The 15,175-nt window shown below is 35.2% G+C and overlaps 1 protein-coding gene across 6 annotated transcripts in view; it reads left to right on the top strand.

The window, feature by feature from the left end:
• Nucleotides 1-15,175, top strand: part of Nox4 (NADPH oxidase 4) — a 143,770-nt gene that overhangs the window by 99,471 nt on the left and 29,124 nt on the right. For all 6 annotated transcript variants that reach the window (XM_027407585.2, XM_027407584.2, XM_027407586.2 and 3 more), the window contains one exon: nt 8,416-8,497. In XM_027407585.2, coding sequence (XP_027263386.1) covers nt 8,416-8,497 — 82 coding nt within the window. The remainder of the gene's footprint in view (nt 1-8,415; nt 8,498-15,175) is intronic.

Here is a 15,175-nt window from a genome sequence, read left to right as displayed (position 1 = left end):
TTGCAGTTTCCAAAAGCTTATTTCACTTTTTAAAATTGTATGTGTAACAAATAGGAAGCAGAATAGTGGGTCTCAAGGGGATAGACTTTTATCACTGCATCCCTTAAAAGTATAAGGGCCCATTGAAAATAGTTTCCCTTCTAATACTGCATTGTCTGGCTTCCGAAATGATGTGATTAAATGTAGCAGGTGTGGAGCCATGCAGATGGTATGTGTGGTTTATTCTCACTGTGCACTCCTTAGATAGAAGCAGAAAGGGAGGAAAGAAAGACAAGTAAACAGAGGATTTTGTCTCAAAAGAAAACTGTAGAAACCAGCAAACCAAAAAATACTTGGTGGGAGTTTTGTTATTTTTTGTTTATTTATTTATTTATTGCTTCTTTTGGGGTTTTGTCTCTCCTTCTTGCTAGCCAACTTACCTGTGGATTGTCAGGACTGTCCTGTCTGATTATTAATCTTATTACCAATGACAAACAAAATTGAGAAAATTGTTTCTAATCATTTTTTGGCTCTTTATTGATGTCAAGCTATAAACCTTTTCATGTAAGTAAAGTCTAAAATATCTCTATTCTGTATTAAATGGCAATGAAGGTAGAAACATTTTCATAAAATTTAGAGAATCTAATAGGAAGGAATATAGTTCAGGAGCTATAGCCAAGACGGGGGAGTGTTATGCCTCTTCTCTGGTCCAGCTGGTGCAACTCAATTACTAGCTCTGGTTATACATGTATTGTGTTTATGTTGTCTTCTAAAAAGTGTGTTCATTAGGTTGTTTTTTGTATCTGTATATAAGACAGAATGAGGTTGTATTTTGTTTTGCTCTTACAATGGCCTTAATATTTGCACAAAGTACTCTTTATAAAAGCCCAAACAGACAGATAACATTTTTCTTCTAAAATTGTTGCCTCCTTCCTTTTGAGTTTTATTAAAGGAGGTTTGGCTATATTTTTAAAAAGAAAATATTCTTGCTCTAGATATAGATTTCTTGATCTATCCAAAGTAGTCTACTTTGGATGCCTTTAATCTTGTTTTGAAAGCAATACTTTAAATAGAAGCTATTGTTATTCAGTACTAGTTACCATGGTAATGAACGAAATTATTTGATTTAAACAATCTTTTCAGAACAACGAATTTATCCTTTATCTCTTTAGTTTATATAGCTGTCTCTAAGTCTGCTCTTTAATTTCCATTATTATAAGTAATCTCTTTTGGTAAGATTACTGTGCATATTTTTCCTAAGTAAACAAACATCAAAACTTGAAAGCCATAGTTTTTAAGGCTGTAGGAGTAATGCTTCTTTTTTCCTCTTTAAGTCATTCTATAATCCCACTGACACCCCATTCATCCAGCATCTGTAATAACTTTGCAGTGGTGTTTGTTTTCAGCAGTTTTTTCAGTAATCAAAGTTGCCTTGATGAGAATTATATTCATAGCATGTGGCAAATAATAACCAATTAATAAATGTTTTGTTGAGCCGGGGAACAGAAGTAGAACATAAAGTAAAACCCCAACTTCCATAAATTACTCCCAATTCTAAAATGTCTTCCATTAGAGTTTTTTGGCCTTTATTCAGATGGGAGAAAAGGGAAAATTTCATCAAATGTATTTAATTTGTCTTGTAGTACAATGGATTGGGAGGATTTTCTCTATGCATATTATAAAACTTTCTTAATCTTCTTTTCTATTTCTTTCCTTTATTTTTTTCTAAATTGTCAACATGTTCAGCCAAGTTTGCAATTCTGACCTTCCAGACTAGTGGAGTTAGCATTTCTAATAATTGGGGTGTCTTTCTATAATATCTGTGTCTCCTAAACTTTACTTTTAACTCACTGAGTACCAGACATGAAGTAGCAGGGAAATCCTACTATCCTCTCAGGATTCTTTGTCTAACAAGTAAAAATGGAATCAAGGAGATGCTCAGGTACTCTAGTATAACGTGTGCTTTGTATCATTCTATAAAAGTGTACAAAACTGCATTGCACCAAGCTTTAGGCTATATCAGATAGTGGCACCTGTTCCAAGGAATCTGTGTCTGAGAAGACTTTTTTAACAGTGAGCATCTAATGTGCAATTCAGATGATTGTGAAACGTCTGAAACATGGGAAATGGTTTATTCGTGAACTTGGTCCTTCTTAGTGACATACACATGTGTTTTACCTAGTATTGGCAAATTTCATAGAAAATCTCTCTGTACAAAATGGTGACCTGCCAGTCTCATCTTTTGCAAATTGTTTTCCAAAGAAGCTGGTGCTGTGTTTTGTTTGTTTAATGTAACATGATTATTAGGAATCAGTACCTTTACAAGAAGAACAAAGAGTTATTGGATAAGGGAGAATTTGAGAAGCTGCTACTGTACAGGGTCAATTCAATGCAGATACAAGTACATTAAGCTTTAGAGACAATATTGATAATCAGAACTGCTTGTTGTGTAGGGTTGGAGGATCCTTGCCTTGTGCATTTACTGTTGTGTACTCTTCTGGGGAAATCACGGCCTTTGCATATAAGGCCAATTCAGAAAGAGCTTAAAGCTCATGATGTCTGTCTGACTGCATTCTCTATAGATAAGCAACAAGCCCTTTGAAGAGGAATATGAGAAAAATCTCTACTGACCACATCACAACTAGCATACTTTCTTCTTGTTTAATTATAAGATAGTAACATGAAATGAGTACTACATAGATCAGGTTGTCAGGAAGCAGGCATAAATCAAGGTGTCCAAGGCAAGCAGAGACATGTAGACACATGCTCTTCTACTGACTTTGAAAATTAGTACTAAAGGCTGAAGTAGGTGAGGGTTTATGCTTTCTTATGAGTTTAGGGTGTTTTAATTATTGTTTCTTTTAATAAACTCATTGTGTATAGTCAAGGTATACAATATAACATTTGGTATATACTATGAAATGACCACTACAAATAATCTAGTGTATAAGTTTCCATGTCACAATGATAACTTCTATTTTTATTTTTTGGTTTTTGAGACAGGGTTTCTCTGTGTAGCTATGGAACCTATCCTGGAACTCGCTCTGGACACCAGGCTGGCCTCGAACTCACAGAGATCCTCCTGCTTCTGCCTCCCAAGTGCTGGGATTAAAGGCATGTGTCACCACCACCCCGTGATACCTTCTATTTTTTTTTTTTTAAAGATTTGTTTATTTGTTATTTACATAGTGTTCTGCTTGCATGTATGCCTGCAGGCCAGAAGAGGGCATCAGATCTCATTACAGATGGTTGTGAGCCATCATGTGGTTGCTGGGAATTGAACTCAGGACTTTTGGAAGAGCAGGCAGTGCTCTTATACTCTGAGCCATCCTTTCAGCCTCCACAATGGTATTTCTTGTGTATGTTTGTTGATGAAAATATGGAATATATTCTTGTTAGAAATCATTTCTGATAACAGATGATTTCTGTTGCTTCCAAGTATTGTAAAGTACATACAAAGATTAGTCAGTGTTAGAAAATAATTTAAAATTTCATTATGAAATCACTGTAAAGAATCACAGTATAATAAAATAAGAACTGAAAGAATTTGTGTGTATATGCAAATGATCCCAGACAGAGAGACACACAGATAGAGGGTAGGTAGATGACAGATGATAGATAAATGATTAATAGATAATAGATAGATAGATAGATAGATAGATAGATAGATAGATAGATAAGGTACATGATACATAGACTGATTGAGAGACCAGAAAATGGGAATATGTTTCAGACTGGCTAATACCTCAGCTTCTAGGTAATGCAACCATTGTTATCTGGACACTGGAGCAGAGAACCAAATAGCTTCCCAGTCCAGGAAGCTCGAAAGTCTCAATCTAAGACTGAAGCTTCCTGGGAAGTTGCTGGTGTTGATGCTTCATCAAAAGGGTGAAGAAGCTGGAGTGTAGTGGTAGTAGCAAAATTCGAACTGACTCAGAAAGAAAAGGCTCACAGGCTGCAAACACTGTTTTCCTCAGACTTCTTTGACAACCAGAGTGCCAACTTCTCGGAAAGAGCCACTAACATTTCTCTCTCCAGCCATGCATTCTCCCCAAAACTCTCTAATTTTCTCACATGTGGATCCTATCTGGAAAGGCCTCCTGAGGTACACAGTGATATTTGAGCATATCTCTCATTGCATTCCAGTTGACTGCAAAGACCAACAGTCACATAACTGACATAATGCTTTCCTTGTTAAACATAATGCTTTCTTTCTTAAAAAAAAATAAATGTAAGATCTCATAAATATCATAATAGAATCACTTTTACAGTTTCTTTTTATATTGTCTATGGCTAGAGTCTATTTCCTTGACAACAGAACTTCTACTACTACAGGTTATATTCCTCCGTTTACTTTAAAATTTCTTTTCTTGCCAGGCGTTGGTGGCACACACCTTTAATCCCAGCACTTGGGAGAAATAGGCAGTTGGATCTCTGTGAGTTCAAGGCCAGCCTGGTCTACTGAGCAAGTTCCAGGACAGGCTCCAAACCTGCACAGATAAACACTGTCTTGAAAATCCAAAAAAGAAAAAAGAAAAAAAAACTTTTCTTATGCATTTTCAAGATGGAATCTCACTGTGTAGCCACAGCTGGCTCTTATTTCAATTCTCTTCCCAAATGTTATGTTATAGGTGTGCACCACCATGACTGACGTATCCCAGTTATTTTTATAACTAAGAAAGATCAAATGTGGCATGGGGAGCTTCAGTGCCCTTTAAGGATTTGATTTGGAAGCTTTTTGAAAAGGACAACTAAAATGGCAAATTAGATGTAGTATAAAGATTAAAAGAAAGAGGATAAAATTGTATATATTCATATAAATGTAAGAAATACCTTATTTTTGGGTGTCAATGCTATCACCTTTGAAGGGTGCTTTACATGACTTCCTTCCTTACCTGTGGTGGTTGAGTATTTACAATAAGTGAAGCATTCATTTTCATATTGGAGATAATGGTGAAGCAGACATGAAAAAAAAAAAAAGCAGAAACACAATGATTTGAAGTTGCCAAAATATGCCTGGTAGGGTCCCTCCAGCAAATACGTTCCTTCCCAGGATCTTAGCAAGGAGACTAATTAAGTTCTGTAATCAAAAGACTCTTCTTTGGCTACAAAGGAAAAACATTCATCAGTGTCGATTTTTCTCTTAAAACCATTTCATCTTCCCCTTCTTTGTAGTGATAGGGATATTTAATTATCATAACATGAATAGATTCCCATGGTTTTTGTTGCTGTTACGTAAAACCCTGTTGTAGTTAGTATACGGCACATTGCCAATAATTGGAAGATTCATCATTTTCTCACAAAGGTGAAAATAAACTGAGACATACTAAATGTATCAAAACAAAATTTTTAACCTGGGAAGTATTTTTTCTTATTTTGTTCTTGAATAATTAGCTATATTGTGTCATGATTATATATGCTGTGTACATTAATGTAATCATGTATAGGATATCTTCCAGGCCTTTTTTGTTGATTAAGTTAGAGAGAAATAAAAAGAAGTTGAAAGTCTGTAGAAGTTTGTGTCAATTAAGGAATCCCCGACTGGTGGGAAATCACTTCCAGACATCTCTTCCTCATTAGTCAGCTCATCACAGCATCATGGCAGCAAATCCCTTGGCTCTTGTCAGTGGCTTTAATAACTTCCTCTAAGATGCCCTGTGAAAGGCCTGAACAGTGGTTCTGGAAAACAGATTTTTCAAAGGAAATCCTGTGTCAGCTGAGGAAGCAAGTTAACTTTAGCATTTTGCTGCATGAGAAATAGCGTTTTGCTTTTCTTTCTCAGCAAATGAAAAGTCAAATTATGTTTTCTGTGGAATTGGATGAAGAATGGAATGGATGCTGATAATTGATGGCAGAAATTTGAGAGGCTGTATGTAGCATCACACATAATTTACCTTTATTTGCATAAAGGACAAACAAACATAAATAGTGAATATACTGGAATAGAAAAAGAAACCCTAACTGATCACATTTTGGAGCTTATTCATATAATAAAAAAATTTAAAAAAACAAAATTTCAAGCTATTAGATATTTATTTTGTATCTGGGAACTTTTCCTAACAGTCATACAAGACAGGTGAGAGATTTTTAGTAATGTTCACTTAATATTTTTCAAACTTGTTATGCATATATGTGTGTATTATTATTTATTTCTATAATATTATTCTCAGAAACTTTTCACCCTGGGTTTATAATCAAATGGTTTGGGGGCATATATGAAAAGAGACAAACACATCACTGGGAAAATAATGTATTAGAGTAGGATAACAGGCATTAAAGTTTACACAGAAACCCTGTTTCAAAAGAAAAATAGAATTCACATTTTTTGTTTTGTTTGATTTGATTTAGTTTAAGCAGACTTGGAAATCACTCTCCAAATTTCTATTCATACGTGTAGCCCCCAATGAAATCTGCTATACTTTTTAGACAAAACATTTTTTACATGATAAATAAAGTTCTTGATTTCTTTTGGTCCTAGGTTTTATTTTTAGGATCTATTTATTTTAGAAAAGGATTGGATGACTAAAATATTCAGACACACTAAATACATCAAAGTACTCCTTTAAGATAAAAGGCAAGGTCATGCATCATCAGCAATGGAAGCCATGACTCTAAAAGAGAGTGAGGTGTAAATAGAAGGCTTCTGAGGGAAGACAGGGAAGGGGAAATGGTTTAATTACAACCTTAAATAATAAAAGAAGTAATTTTAAAAGAAGAAAACATTCAAATTTCAAAAGAGCTGATATCATTTCACTCAAACAATACTACCTTCATAGATTAAAATAACAATATAACAGCTATTAATATTAGGTAATTTTTCAAAAACCATGGACTCAAATCGAAGAGTAAATGCAAAAAGAAAAAAATGGGTTCTGCAGCTTTGGAACTCTACACCAGACTAGAATTAGAAAACCTAATGACGTACTTGAATCCTACTACTTCACTGCCCAGTATGTTGTAAAGACAAGACAGAAACAAAATGGAAACGTGTGAAATGTTTCTGGTTGAACATGTGAAAGTTAGTTGTATGCCCCTTTTTCTCAGTTATACTTTTTGTCCTTCTGCTTATGCTTACAAGTGACTCTCCCTGTAACATTCAGAAAGTGGGAGGGGGCATTGTCATCAAGTGTAGATTTTTAGTATTTCAGGAAGAGTGCCCATCTTTAGTGTTAGTGAATTTACAGCAGCATAGGAATTTGAGGTTAGCATATTAGTGCAGCTTGATTGTATAAGTTGGTCAAAGTACTCACTCTGTTGATTTCCTGGCTGATACAATGAAACATGATGGTTTGCCTTGCCTCGTTTTTTGTTACTTTAAGTGTGTCTGCAATGCACGCAGCTAAGCAGTGTTAGTATTGCTAAGGTATAATTGGACAAGATTCCTCCCTCCCTTCTCTGTCATACCTTCTCCTTCTTCCCTTCATTGTGAACTTTAAATTCCCTGAAGTCCACTATTATAAATCTTAGTGCATGGTCTGCTCTTCTCATTAGATTACACCAAACTCATTCATTCAAGTATCATGATAATATAATTAGTACATTTGAAACATTAACAAGAATTCATTCATTATGCCATAATTAGTGCATATGAAGTATTCACAATTACTTACAATACCCCTTTTGCTTCTGTATTATGGAATACTTCTACCTCTTCCTAAAAGTTACCATGAAATGAAATTGACTACTTCATTCCTGCCTTCACTGGTTTCTCTGAGTTGTGCTGAAACAATGCATCATTTCATTGCCTTCTATCTCAACAGAATGCTATTCTGTGTATCCCCCCTCAAGAGTGTATTAACATGATTCAGTTTTTAGTTACATGTGAAAGCATTCAACTTCACTTCCATTAGTAAGTATCCTATTATACAAATATAACACAGGTTTCCATTTTCATGTTTATGAGAAATTTAGGTATTTTTGTTCATGACTGTTATAAAAATGTTGCTATGAATACCCTCATACTTGTTACATAATTACTTGTGAAAGCTGCTGCAGAGTATGGAATGGAAATATTTAGCAATTAGTCAATGCAAAGTTCACCTTTCCAGGATAGTCCTAAATCACTCTTCCAAGCTGTTTTAACAGCTCTGTATTATCAGCAGTGTATCATGACATGTTTGATCCTAACATTGACCTTAAGACACTGATTTCTGTCAGATGCCTGCCACGTAACACAAGAATGATAATTGGTGTTTCTCAACTCATATTACCCAAATTACTAACAGTGTACAACTCTCATATTTGTTGTAATATGTGTGTTTTCTGATCTTTCAGTGATAAGATTTTAACTCCATACCAAAGATAAACTTTTTAAAATATTTTCAGTTACTGTATTATTTTATTCATAAACTATATGGAGACAGCAGAAATCAATTCTAATTTAAAATTACTTTCATGACTCATTTTTCACAGTTGATATGTTTTCCCCTTTGACAGAACGATTCCGAGATTTACTACTGCCTCCATCTAGCCAAGACTCTGAAATTCTGCCCTTCATTCAGTCTAGAAATTATCCCAAGTAAGTAATGGGAGTTTGCTGGGTGTTAAGAAGGGTTAGAAAGGGAAGGATCAGATGCAGGCAGACATTGGTGCAAAGAAGAAATATAATTGTTCTTTGACATTTGTAAAAATCCTGAGTAAACTAGCCTAACCAGTTATGATCTCACTTATAATGCATGATCTTTGGCTCTTCAGAAGTGGTACAGAAGACCAAGCTCTACCTCTAAGTACAATGAGTTGCTTCTCTGTGCAAGCAAGAAGCCTCCTGTTTAGTGATACTGGCCCCTTATCTTACTTTCTGTTTTTTATTCTTTAAAATAAATGAGGAGTATTTAAATGGAGGTTGTCACCTTAGTTTTGTATTTTTTTTTAACTGACTCATTGCAATAAATTTTTTTGGTAAAAAAATCTTATGACCTAAAATATATTTTCTTCCATGTATTTCATACAAAGGATAATGTCTATGGTGCATATTTTACCCTACATAGACTCACAATTCTCAACCTAGTGTATGTTGCAAGATTTGGCACTTGGCTGAACTATAATTAGGTTGCATGGTTTCCTTTAATTGTTAGCATGCTCTGAATGTGAAAAATGTAACACATCATGGAGAATATAAAAATATGGTCTTCAGTTGAAATATACTCACGAAGTATAAAATGTTACTCATTAATAAAATCTATGTATGTGAAAGTGACACAGAAATATAGAGGATGAAATATTAAGGGAAAGTCATTTGAAAAGCATTTCCTAATGATTCTGGAGAACATTTTTCTAAAATATAACAAAGTTTCCTAATCACATTCTTAAATTCATGAACTTTCATTTGATCCATCTCCAAAACTAGGGGCATCTGTTCTCCAGAATTCAGGCACAGCACAGACATTGCTCTGTAAAAGTTTTCAGAGCGTGACTAGATGTCACAGTTGCGAGAACAAAACATATGACTTAAAAAAAGGAAAAGAGCACTTCCTGCAAAGGACACTGGGATGTGTAGATTAGAGAAAAGAAGCAGGAGTGACAAGTTTGATTGTCAGTCTCCGCTCAGGTCACCATCATGGTGTCTGAAAAGATGCTGTTTTATGATATATATTTGGATGATTTTATTTTATATTATTATCCTTAAAAACAGCTTGTATATACAAAATGTTTGAGGAAATTTGATATTATTTAGACATTTGACATTAAATTGGATAATTCAGACAACAAAATATGACCCAGTAGCTCTGGTAGGCTTAGTGCAGATATGTACAAAGTATTGTGAAAGTACAGGAGGAAATTGCTTCTCCTTTGTTTTTGCAAGAATTAAGTCCTATCAGCACCTAGCTAAGCATCACTGATCATAAAGAGGAATATTATTTATGACAGAGTTCAGAAGTGTTTGTGGCTTGACTGCCAAAGAACAACCTTAATTGTTTGGACAGTAAAATCTGAGTCTCAACCCAGTCTCATTTCCAACTGGCTGCTTTAAAACATCTTCAAATGATACTATTGAGTAATATCTCTAAAGCACAAGTCCTCAGATGACCTTGTCAGGTTTCATTTCTTTGCCCAGTAATCTTCCTTTCTCTCCACTGTATTTAGAGTTCTATTTCTAGAAATTCTCTCTCTTCAGTAGTTTTTGTTCAGTTATGAGAAATAAAAATTTTCTAAACATATTGTCATCCATAATAATGAAATATTAGTAACATATAGAATATATTTGTGTGCCAGCAATTATACTATGTGTTTTAAGTGAATAATCCCATAAAGTCTTTATCATTTGCCTAGTATTATTATTTTCAAATATTTTATGTCAGAGGATTGAGAAGAAAACAAGTACATGTTATAACCAAGTCATGTGGTGCCATTGGTTCTCAAACCCAGATCTCTGTGACCCCAAATTATAATTAATTATGGTATACTAGGTCCTATTCATTTTTCCATCCACCTTTTTATCCAACCATTCACCAAACATGTATTGGATACATACCACCTAACACTCCATCATAATTACGAATAGTATATAAATGACTAGGGTAGAGTGTATGTATTTGAGGGACCTAGAGTCCCCATGGGGATAATAGGAGTCATCTTAATGAATAGATCATACCAATATGTTAAGGCATATGTAGGGAAATATTGAATTATATTGATAAAGAAAAAAGAAGCACCCTTCTAAATATATAAAGTTTAATTTTGTTCTTGAGTAAAATTGTCCAAATGAGAACTTACTTAGTCAAATCCAAGAGTGTATTGCATTGGAAGTCATTGAAATGCTTGAAAATCTCAACCCAGCTGATGATTGTGTGGTTGATGTACACATCTGTAGGCACACTCTAGAGAGAAGAATATAAAGAGAAATGAAGATGGTTCAATCTGGCCTGCCATTTAAAGGAACTTGGACTTCATTGGGATGACACTGGAGAGTCATGAGAAGACTTTAGGCAATGGGAATAAAAGTATATATTTTTATACAATTAGCACGGGTCAAAAGTAAGATATGAAACATTGTCTGAGGGCACCATAATCTCCAATAAAAATTCCACATTCATGTAGCCAGCCATCAAAGACCCATGAGGTCCTTGTTATATGAAATATTCACTGGCTATCATGGGCTATCAGGAGGCACAATCAACAAAATGTAGTGGTGACTGACTAGATGGGTGAAGAAGAGAGAAATGGAGCATTTTGAGTGACTGCAAGCTTTTTTACTGCCCTTACGATGGGAAATAAATGACAGTTTCTATGACTATCTTTCTTTTCTCCTGTATTTTGATTGTAAATAACAAAGGTGCTTCCTGTTTACATGAATTTGAGGAAGGCACAATGTCTGTCTTAATTCTATGTTTCACAGCTTTATGCTATTAAAGCAAATGCTGTAAAACACGTGGCCTATATAAAGAAATGAATTCTCATCCTATTCCTTATTTCTCTTTGTTTTCTGTACTTTCTCAACCCTAAGCCTTGCCTCTGAGCATCAGGAAATATCTGTGTAGGATCTGCTTACTGAACTCCAATCTTGATGCTGTCATGGAGATTACTCTTCTTCCCAAGAAAGATGACCTGTTCATAGGATCTCTTTGCAGGATAATTAGTCAGGATGAAGCCCTTCCTATTGTGTTCCTGCTTATGTGATATGGGTGCTATTTTAGAAGTTTCTGCAACCACAACTATTTATGATGTTCTTTACAACACAGACTATTTTAATACTCCCTTTCATTGTTGGGAGTGACTCAGTGGTTAAAACACTTGATGCTCTTGCAGAAGACCTGAGAGTTTGGCTCCCAGTATCCACATCAGGGCATTTACAACAGTGTGTAAGAAATCAAGGACCTCATACCTCTACAAACTCCTGCCCTTACAACATGCACATATTTACACAGACATGCAAACACATAAAATCAAAAGTAAAATAAGTCTTTTTAAAATGAAAAAAGCAAACTGAGAATTAGTCTCTTGTCTTCACATCCCTACACTGTGGACATTTGTACTAGTGCGATTCTAATACCTAGCTGACAAGAAAACTAAGAATAATAACTTTTTGACTTGTATGTAGAATTAAATCATGAATATTCCTGATGCTATTAGTATTCATAGTCTAAGGAAGAAATATGTCAGAAGGGAGTTAGTCTGTTAATATTAGCAGGTAGTAAGTCACAGGGCCCTGAGATAGAACTCACGATTAAAATCTCCTCTTTTTGCAACTTTAGAAACCTGGAAGAGCACTACTAAAATCAAATGATTTTACAAAAACTGCGGCACTGATAAAATTTTAAGATTCTGTTTAAGAGATAAGTAAATCAAGGAGCTGGTAGTTGAAAGCCAGTAAGCAAACAAAAAGGACAACATAGTGACTGACAAGAGTAACTCAGACTTACTCATAAGAACCAGTTCCAGAGGGTCCCCGGGAGTCAGCTGGCTGGAGGTTAGCCTGATGCCTCTAACACTCTGAGGATGCAGTTGTGTCTAAAGAGATAGGCGTTGTGATTTGGCATCTGCATTCTTGGGAGGCTTTGCTGGTTTGTCCCTTCTCTGTTATTATTACCTGCCAGATACCTTTCAGTGTCTGCAGACTTTAGGTTTGTGAGGTTTTTGTTTGTTGGGGGCTTTTGATTTGTTTCTGACTTGTAGATTTTCCTGAAATTCTTCCTTTGTGAAGAGATCTTAAAAATCTAGCTTGGATGATTTTCAGTGCTACCTGGCATGTATGAACCCATGGCTTTGATCCCCAACATGAAAAGAAAACCTAAATAAATCTTAAAAATCCCATGTTGGTGTCTTTGGATAGAAACCACCCTTTTTTAACATAACAGTGTTTCTTGCTCTTCAAAATATTCTCAGCTCTAGACAAACAGAAAGTTATCAGACTTAATCCATGACCTCAGCTGCAATTGATGAAATATGTTCTATAAATGAATACTAAAATATGTTAAAAGGCATTCTTAAATGAATGTGTCAATTCATAATGGATATAAGAATATAATTTCAAGAATATGTTTGTTTTATGGTACTTCCTTTCCAGAAAAATTTTATCCTTACAGGCCCTTCAATGATAAATGGTTTTTGTGAAAGATTTCTTAACACTTTACTAGCTGTCTTTCTTCCCTTAAGTGAATATTGCAGTCCAAATCTCTTAACAAGGTCTTGCTTGTTTGCTTTGTATCTCTGTATCTCAAGGCTCAGTGACTCTTAGGTACACATGTGTTTTAATGAAGTGTACCACTGAGTTAAGTCTTTTGACCTCTACATAGTTTTAATCCAAATGTCATGGGCTTCCATGACCTCTCATGATCAGTGTATGCAAAATTATCACCTGCACTAGATCAGTTCTGCTGGGGATATCATGGTTGCTGTGAGAGCTTCCTGTCTTAGCTTTTATCCAGGATACTAACCTTGAATAGACCATCTTGGTGTAAGGCCCAGTTCTGTGTGTTTTAATAAACCCTCCAAGAAATTCTGATGCACATGTTTGCAACCCATTAAAGCAAGGCAGATTTTGAAGTCCATCTCAGGTTTTTAATGCTCCTTTGACACTTTTTATGGCTTTCACTGCTGTAATTATCTCCTGGGTGATCTAAACTGCAAGTCCATCATCTCCTGGGGAGTAGTTAATCATAATCATTTTTCTCCCAGATGAGGAAGAAATTGTTACCTGATGGATTGTCTAGGGCTATATGCCCTTTATTTGCCTAACCAAAATAAGTGGTGATTGACAGGCATGATTAATGTTTAGTCATTAAGGAAAGGAATACGAGAGATAGGAAATTCAAAAGGAATTTAGGGATGATCTTTTCTTTAAATAGATGTTGTTGTCTAGGAAAAGTCAATGTTTCAGAGTCTGAATTCTCATTAAAACAAAATGGAAATTTACTTTACCTGCTTTAAGTTATTTTGTGACTCTAGAGTGAAGGCATGTACAGGATAATCACTACAATTTCTGGAAAAGATTACATTTTAAATAAACAGTTTTTATTTTGATGATATTTTGTTTCAGGCTCTGAGGTAATACTTAAATCTGCTGCCCCTTCTGGCCTCCAAAGGGAACTGCATACATGTGGTATATATTGACATGCACAAGTATACACACACACACACACACACACACACACACACACACACACACACACACACACACAATAAAAATAACAAATCTTAAAAGAATGTAAACAGTTTTTTTAAAGTATGCATTTAAAATAGCATGAAATGGCTGTATACAGATCATAAATTTTTGTCAGTAGTAACTATAGCATGTTTGTTTTAGTATGGTATATGTCAAAGTTCCATGTAAAGACTTATTTCGTACTTGAAGTAGAAATGTGTGTTGAACATAATAAAGTTGAAGTATAAATTGATGCCTACAGCATCAACTCTGGAGCCCCCATGGGACCGAACTCACTCTCTGCATGGATGAGACAGTTGTGTAGCTTGGTCTGTCTCTGGTGCACCTGGAAGTAGGACCAGGATCTATCCCTGGTGCGTGAACTGGCTGTTTGGAGCCCATTCCCTTTGGTGGGGGAATGTCATACTCAGTATTAATGCAGAGGAGAGGCACTTGGTCCTCCCCCAACTTAATGAAGACTCCATGATGATAGTTGGGGTATTCACCAATCTGATTACAGGGGAAGGCCAGTTCAGTTTGGGCACCCTCCCCACTATTTCCAGGAGTCTTATCTGGGGTCATTCTTGTGGATTCTTGGGAATTTCCATAGTACCAGGTTTGTCCCTAACCTCACAGTGGCTCTATCAAGATATCTTTTTCCTTAGTCTGGGTTACCTCACTCAGGAGGGTTTTTTTTTTCTTCTCTAGTTCCATCCTCATCTTTAATTTGCTATAATATCAGTCTAATCCAGAGAGGCAATAGCAAATGCCTGGAGAGAAGATTTTTGAAAACTGTCTCAAATGACTGTCTAATCAACTCCATCTTAATAAACAGCTAAAACAATTTATAAAATACAAATGTAAATTATTTAAGAAAGAACTTTTTAAAAAATGTAGAATGTGCATATGTAGTTTGGTGTGGCTCATAGTAATATATGGCTCCTTCTCTTACATATGCTGTCCTTCATAATAGAACGTTTCCCACTTATCAGCTGACTATCTCTATATCTCAATTGCAACTTTGTGGAAGTGAACACTTACATTTAGTCACTATAATCTTGTCACATATATGATAATTGTAAAATCTAGGTACTAAAGGCCATTACTACTCATATA

The sequence above is a fragment of the Cricetulus griseus genome, chromosome 3 (assembly GCF_003668045.3).
Source record: "Cricetulus griseus strain 17A/GY chromosome 3, alternate assembly CriGri-PICRH-1.0, whole genome shotgun sequence".
Lineage (NCBI taxonomy): Eukaryota > Metazoa > Chordata > Mammalia > Rodentia > Cricetidae > Cricetulus > Cricetulus griseus.
Note: the sequence above shows the minus strand (reverse complement) of the source record. Positions and strands in the feature narration are given on the sequence as shown.